Source organism: Sebastes umbrosus, chromosome 5, assembly GCF_015220745.1.
Source record: "Sebastes umbrosus isolate fSebUmb1 chromosome 5, fSebUmb1.pri, whole genome shotgun sequence".
In the NCBI taxonomy this organism is placed as follows: Eukaryota; Metazoa; Chordata; class Actinopteri; order Perciformes; family Sebastidae; genus Sebastes; species Sebastes umbrosus.
The window spans coordinates 2022502-2030464 of record NC_051273.1 but is presented as its reverse complement, the minus strand read 5'-3'; the positions used below and the strand labels follow the sequence as shown (position 1 = coordinate 2030464).

At 40.0% G+C, this 7963-nt stretch overlaps 1 protein-coding gene across 1 annotated transcript; it reads left to right on the top strand.

Annotated features, from left to right (window-relative positions):
* Positions 1 to 361: 361 nt before the first annotated feature.
* Positions 362 to 7322, top strand: LOC119488468 (5-hydroxytryptamine receptor 3A-like). Its single transcript, XM_037770174.1, has 9 exons — positions 362 to 416; positions 1621 to 1781; positions 1896 to 1940; positions 3634 to 3740; positions 3998 to 4167; positions 4485 to 4645; positions 4829 to 5039; positions 5707 to 5916; positions 7009 to 7322. Exons 1-9 carry the CDS (start codon positions 362 to 364, stop codon positions 7320 to 7322), a joined length of 1434 nt encoding a protein of 477 aa, XP_037626102.1.
* The last annotated feature ends 641 nt before the right edge of the window (positions 7323 to 7963 follow it).

Below are 7963 nucleotides of genomic sequence, written 5' to 3'. Positions count from 1 at the left end.
GGTAGATAGTCGGCTTGAAGAAACATATTCTATATGACTTCTATAGCTTTGTTTTGACCCTTATGTAGCTATTGCGTTTGCTACAGATTTGATTTCTGATTCAGGCTCTTTGTACACAACAAGTGAAATCAACTCCCAAGATGAACTTCAAAACAACAATATCGTCACAACATGTTGCTTTGACAAATAAGACACATCCAGGAAAAAAAGGTGTGAGTTGAGACTGAGCCAATCAGCAACAAGACAAACACAACATAACCAAAATACAACATCTGTTCAGACTGGCAGGTCAGAATTTCAGAACGTTGACATTTCGCTTTAAAATTAATGGGACAAGTTATTACTTGATCTGACCGACAAGATGAGAGAGGTAAAGACAGCCGGGCTCATCTTCATCTGTTTTTCAATGCTTCACGGTAAGGAAGAAAGAATTTTGACAATCTACTAAATTAGCAAAATGCAAGAAGATTGATAGAAGGTGATCTGTTAAAAGTTGGTAGATAGTCAGCTGGAAGAAACATATTCCCATAGTCATGATTAAAAAAAAATTTATTTCAAGATTATTTGTAAGACAATACAAGCTAAATTATATATATTAATTTATATATATATTTCTGTCTTTTCTAGCTTTATGTTCATACAGAAATAAGCACAAGAAAATATACTGTATAAAATAAAAAAAAAATACACAATAGCAGCCTTTAAAAGGGACTATTTGTAACTTTCATAAATGCTTGTTAACAGCGACACCTGTGGCCATGAAATCAACGAAAGTCAGCGTCGGGCTCGCGCTTGCTCGCTCTAAATATACCTGAACGAGCATCGCTCAAAACAGTGAGGCGACACACGTCAGCTAAAAGCACAATATCACTCTATATTTCAGCTGCTTGGCAGTAATGTTAGCTGACCAGACGAAGATCTCTCCATGAACATGATTTAGATCTGATCCTAGTGTTGGCTTTTCCTGCCTAAGTGCAGGCTGAGGTAGTGGGGCTCTGCAGCATGTCTCCCTGCTCTCTCCACCCGCAGCCAGAGAGAGCAGGAAGACACCGGCATCCGGTCGGTAACAAGAAGACAATGTAACTCTCTGCAGAGTCCCTTCACTTCACAAGACACGGGAAACCTCTGTTGGTCTGGAGGAGCTTCAGCAGTTATTTCTGCATAAACGTCCACTGAACATTCACTAGATATTCTCAGAGCTAAACTAACTCTTCTGCAGTGTGTAGTGAGCGCGCGTTCACATCTAGAGGTGGAGCGAGCTGAGCGAGAACGCGCGCGCTGTCTGAGTGAAGGCGAGCAGGCAGAGGAGGAGAGGCAGCGGCTACACGCGAACGCGCATATGCGAGCACGCATGTGTGCCGACCCGCTACATTTATACGCTTAAAAAGTTACAAACAGTCCCTTTAATTGTATGATGATAGTAGCCTTGAATTTTAAACGGATCAATGTTTGTACTGTGTATCTGATATGAAGAATTTTGTTGAACAGTTCCTGAAGTCTCAGCCCATTCTGTACAGCTCACAAAAAATCGGCCTTTGAGAAAATACGAACACAAGAAAATACACATTTATTTGATCAATCTCATGAATTAAGATGAATTCTTTCTCTTTTTGTACTCAGGTTTTGTTGCAGCATTAAACTGCTCCAGCCCAACTCCTGAATCCTTTTTTGATGCACTTGAGAAGGAACTACTTCCTAGAACACTACACCGACCTGTAAAAAGCTTCTCAGATACAATGAACGTATCCATCGAAATAACTGTGGTGGGAATTATAGGAGTGGTGAGTTTATGAGCTGCAACATATATTTATGCCTACACATAAACATGCAGAACTTTTTGTGCTAAGTTAAGTGGATTTCATTCATTAATAATCATAAATATGTCTCATCCCTAGAATGAAAAAGAACAGTCCTTGACAACATTTATATGGCAGGTCCTGGTAAGTTCTCAGAGCACTGACGTGAAGAGTGAAGAGTTTCATTCTGAAAATGACAACATGCTGAGAAGATGTACAATAACAAGCCAACTCAAACACAGAAATGATCTTTTTCCCATATGCCAGATATTTAAATAGTCTAAACAGAAAGTGCAGTCATGTCCGGGCTAGCCCACTAGCTTCTGTAAAGTGGTGGACACACTGCCCGCATGAGGCTCGCGTGAGGCTCGCATGGCGGCTTGTTTTTTATTTCGGCATCCGTGTTAACAGGTTAGAGTGGACACACTGCCCGCATGAGACGCGCGTCTACTATTGACAGTATATGGACATCATATCAGCTACATAATACAGTTTACATGTCTAGACATCTGTAGAATATGTCACAGACAGTGAAAGTGATCTAGTGACTGTATATTAACGTCATACCAGCAAGACTTTACTACAGTTTCGAGGTTTATCTGTAGAATATGTTACGGAGATGAAAAAAAGTAAAGTTAAGTAAACTTGTTTTTAAATCAACACTTCCTGCTTTCATTTCAAAATAAAAGCCCTCAGGCGTTTTTCTATAGACAGAATCCCTTCATTTGTTAACACAAGGCTTTTATTCTGAAATATGTGCCGGACAGTGATGTGGAACAAGCAGTGACTTGGAAAGCACAATAAATGAATACAGAACGGAGTTTTAATTGTGGATTATTACTATTATTTACTAATTACCACACATTTCTAAACCTTTCTCTGTCTAAAATAAATATAAATTATATTTATCATGAAGTTAAATGGCCATTAAAAGGCAAACTCTATGCAGAAAGAAAGGGCTGACAGCAGCAGCAGAAACACAGCTGACAGGCAGCCGACACGCAGCCAACACGCAGCCAACACGCAGCCACCACGCGACGCAGACGCCTGATGCGGGTAGTGTGCCCACGGCTTAACTCTAACTGCTATAATCCTGTAAAAACGTCTACCAATCACTGCTTCGCGGTCTGCTTGGAAAGAACCAATCAGATGCCTCCCTGCCTCCTTGCTCGTACTCTACCCTTGGCGTGCACCAGCCAGAACTCAAAGTGTGTCGCTGCCGCAAGATTACTGGAGAATGGAAGAGAAAGCTCAGCCAAAAGTAGCAGTGCCTCGGTTACTTGTCATGAGGTAATGTTGTTGAGTTGAGGTCCTCTCTCCGCTCTGTGTCTGTGAAGTAGTTACGACGCGGCGCTGCTCGTGCATGTGTGTGGGGGGCATTGCATTGGAAGGAGCGAGGAGGGAGGGGGGTTTAGACGGAGCTCCTGAGGCGATGCTACTTTCAAATTCTGCTAGCTTTCCAACATCGTCGACCCCATCTTTAACCAAGTTGTAGTTTTGTTGTATAAACCTAAAGAAGCCTTTTTGTTTGTGTTCAAAACGTGACGTTTCATTCAGTTTTATGTTAGAACGTGTTGCTTTTAAGTTTCACTTTCACTTTTACAACGTATTAGGCATAGTAGGCCCCTAATCACCCATATATGGTGCTTATAGCAACTGATAACGCCTATTTAATGGCCTGAGAACAGTCGGCCGTATTGTTGGTTGTGGTCTTTCCATGGGATTTGTTGACAAGAAGAAAAATATAGAATATCACAAGACTTATCCTTTAAATTACAGTCGATAAAGTATGTAGTGAGTGACACAGTTATAATGGTGGTTGTTCTGTTTAATGTAGGAGTGGCATATAGAGGGACTGAGCTGGGATGAGGAGGAATGTGGAACTACAAGAGTCTCTGTTCGTCGAGAAAAGCTTTGGATCCCCGACATCCAAATCTCAGAGTTGTAAGTTATGTTCTGTAAGTCACACAAATATATTTGTACTGATATGTTCTGGCACTGTCCAAGTATGACAACATATTGGCAAAACATTTTTCAATCACTATCTGACATAATGGAGAGATTTGTTGATCCTAATCCACTGACGGCTGGTGTTGATTGTTAGTTAGTAAACCCAAGGAAAAGAGTCAGCTGAGAGGAACATAATTTATCTAATAATAATAATAATTACTTATTTTTAATTCTATTCTATTCTATTCCAGCATGGAAGAGGAAATGTCTCCCAAATCTCCCTATGTCTACCTATACAACACAGGTTTTGTATATGATGATAAGCCGATCAGAGTGGTCAGCTCCTGCCAATTAGAAATCTACAATTTCCCCTTTGATATCCAAAATTGCTCGCTGACCTTTGGATCATATCTACACTATGGTAAGCATGCACAAAAAACAATAAGAAAAAATAAATAAAATCTGTCCATTTCACATTCAGTTTCATTATTTGGCAGGTTTGTACTTGGACTACAATTGAAATTGTCACTTGTTTTATTTAGTTTAGTTTAATTACTTTTTTGCGATAATTAAGCATTTTCAAAAATGAAAAGTAAATACTTTACCCATTTACCCCCATAAATATAAATTAATTAAAATATCTTCGGTCCTGAACGTCCATGAACTAACTTGCACCGCTAACAATACTTCACACAGACTGGGCATCTAAGGACAAACTTTCTTTAAATTGTATTCCAGTTGAAGACATAGCGGTGTTTCAAAGCGTCACAGTTGCAGAGATACTGGAGGAGTCGAGACAAGTGATAACCACCAGAGGGGAGTGGGAGCTTGTAGATATCAAAGCATCTTCAACTTCCCTGGACATAGATGATGGCAGCTACTCTGAGATCAGATACTATGTAAGCTAATTTTATTTTATTCTGTGTTTTGTATTCACATGATGAATACTGGTAATTATCTGGTGTGAGGCTGGTGGAGGACGTCAATATTCTTGGCAAAGGTCTCATTTATTAATGTAATTAGAGCGATACCTTAAAGTCTCACTAAAACCTTGAGGCTTTTTACTTAATTCTCATCCCAAGATAATTTTGAGACGCAGGCCAAGCCTCTACGTGGTGAACCTCCTGATCCCCAGCATCTTCCTCCTCGCATTGGACCTCTTCAGCTTCCTGCTGCCTCCCCATAGCGTGGACCGTGGTGCCTTTAAGATGACCCTCATCCTGGGCTACACCGTTTTCCTGCTCATCATGAACGACCTGCTGCCTGTCACTGGGGAGTCAACACCTCTCATCAGTGAGTGACTCCTCTAATATAAAAAAAATTGCCAAACTCTGGCGCTTCTCTATCGAGACAGAGGTCATGCTATTTCTTTTATATTTATACTAGTTTTACTTATTTATCAAATGCCATTGTCGGCTGTGGAGGCAATTTCTGTAAAGAAGGACTCGAAAATCAAGAGAGAGTCTTTTAAAGGTTTAATAAACACTTGCAAGTGGGCAAACAACCATCAACATAAATGGTCAGGGCTGAGAGCCCTGAAGTTCTCCGTTTCATGACATTTATACCCTTGCGTGCAGGCTCACAGTCGTATATCTCACATTGTCTATCTGACTGACACTTCTGTCCTTTTTAGGGTTACTTGTCCTCAAATAGGCGCTACAAGTTCGTTGACTAGGTGACCGACACCGAAACAGAAATAGGCCTTAAGGGCAATGAGTGTCACCTGTCATGACCTTAGAAATGTGCACGTTTGTATTTTTCCAACACATCGGTCAATTAATTCCTTGTCCTCTGATGGTTCTCCTGCTCTCAAGTTTAACTTAACCAATGAGAGTACATCTAGCCTCATTGCAGCTCTTCAATATACATGTCTATAAATGTTACCCACCCTTGATGAATACAGTTTGAATGAAAAATGTCTCTTTATATCTTAACCATCAATTTTTTCTGTTTCCTGCAGACGTGTTATTCTGCATCAGTCTCGCTCTGATGGTGGTCAGCCTGTTGGAGACAGTGTTTATCACTAATATCCAGTTCACTTCCAGCCAGTACGGTGCGGCTCCTCACTGGCTCAGTGTCCTCGTGCTACGATATCTAGCTGTTGTTGTTCGTATCCCTCCAGTAAAGAAGAGCAACCGCGTCACAGTCTCCCTTCAACCAACTGATAGAGGTATAATAACATTCCAATTTATTTTTTGGAAAATATAATTTTGTAAGCAATGTGTTTGAAAAAAAGTTCTAATGACATTAACTACGGTGTATAAGAAAATTGAGCATGAAGGTGATGAGCATGCTCTTCATCAGCAATGGAGTTTGTTCAGTTGCCCTGGAGATGCACTTTAAAGCTCTGGAAAATGCTGGTAAAATAATCTTGGCAAACAAATTTTCTAGGACATTTCCTGGGAAGAACTATGTAATTTCAGATTGAGTATACAGAAACCAGAGACAATTGTGTTTAATTGACTGAACAGCAACTGTCTACACAGTGAAGCGGTGCATAGGAGGTTGCAGGAAGAGTTATACTTTATTTTATAAAGGATGGTGTCTGTTTTCTGGAATTTCCAAAACCAAAAAAATAACAGCAAAAATAAGAAATGCAATAAAAAAAAAAAAACGTTGCTGCAAATTTTAGCATGCCTGTCTAACTAACTTACTTTCTAGTCATGACCTAGCATCAGCATTATTCATTTATGAAAGATTGTATTTGTTTATTTGTTGAATTGTAAGCTTGGAATGAATTGAAAGTGTCTCTCTCTGGACTCTACATTGTTTATACAGTCAAAAGCATATTTATTTCAATCCTGTCTCCTACAAAATGACATTCCCATACGACAGAATTGCATTCTCAATTACGTTTCGAGGGAAACCTATTTTCTCCCGGATTACGGTTGTGTTAAACCCGTGGTTAGCTTTGTAAATTGAAACAGAACAAAACAAAAAATTCAACAAAACTACTTGGTTAGGTTTAGTAAAAAAACATTGTTGACTTTTGGTTTCACTACTACACTCCTACGCAGACTTCTGTGGACTATCATTACAAACATATGTGTGATACGTCAAAAACATAATACGCAACAAAATATGATTCCCTTCGAAACGTATTACACAATGCAGTTTTGTTGTATGGGAATGTCACTTTTATGAGACGGCTGAATTATTTATATTGTGATTATCAGAATCAATATCAGCATCTGGCTTTTTAAAAAATGCATCACACCATATATCACACTATCACTCCACTCTTGATTTTTTACATATCCAGCAATGAATACCAGCATCATCCTTTTAAGAGATCTTGAGCGCGTCGCTGGTGATACACCGCCAGTGACACCCCCTCCGGAGCCGGCCCTGGAAGAACTGAGGAAGCTGAGCAGCGATCTCAAAGCCATCCGCCTCCAGATGGACAAACACTTCCAGGGGAGTAAAACCTCGCAAGAATGGCAAATGATAGGGATAGTCATTGACCGTCTGCTGTTCGGCTTGTACATTGTCTTCGTCTTTGTCTGCATAATCACCATCGTAAGTCTCTGGATCTGCAGTAACGCGTACATAGGTTGTCTTCATGGGAGTGTTTAATCACAGGATTATATTAATCATAAGCAAAAGTTTGATCGGTTGGCAGATTATGAAATTAATAATGACATATTGTAGTATATCTTGGTTTTCTCCTCTAGTAAAAGATTCAAATTTTGACTTTTTTGATGCAGAAGAAACCAAATTAAATGCAGAAAATGGTCAGTATGAACAGAAGGAGGTTAAGGCTAGGATTCAATTTCAAAGGCTGGAAAGCAAAGGCATAAGCATCATTGAAAATCTGGCAGGAAATTGTGGAGAAGTGATGGTATAATACTGAAAGGCTGATAAGGGAAATGGGATGCAGGGGAGTATGTGGTTGGGGAAGGTCAGGTGATTACTGGATGCGATCGAAACATGATGCTTTAATGGAGATTTATAAAAGTAAAACAGTTTTCATGGAGCAGCGGCTAGTGGCTTTTACTTTCAGTTTTGTCCACAGTTTACTGAGCAGCTGAGAAAAATTAGAGACACAAAATACTTATTGCTGTCCATTAAAGGGACTGTTTGTAACTTTTTAAGCGTATAAATGTAGCGGGTCGCCACACATGCGCGTTGCATGTGCGCGCTCGCGTGTGGCCGGAGCCTCGTCTCCGCTGCCTGCTTACCTTCACTCAGACAGAGCGCACGTTCTCGCGTACTCG

Excerpts from the sequence above, each read along its gene's own strand:
- LOC119488468 (XM_037770174.1), top strand. The coding sequence starts at position 362 with ATGAGAGAGGTAAAGACAGCCGGGCTCATCTTCATCTGTTTTTCAATG. Across the intron at positions 1,941-3,633 it reads CATTTATATGGCAGGTCCTG|GAGTGGCATATAGAGGGACT; the intron begins GTAAGTTCTCAG and ends TGTTTAATGTAG. Across the intron at positions 4,646-4,828 it reads ACTCTGAGATCAGATACTAT|ATAATTTTGAGACGCAGGCC; the intron begins GTAAGCTAATTT and ends TCTCATCCCAAG.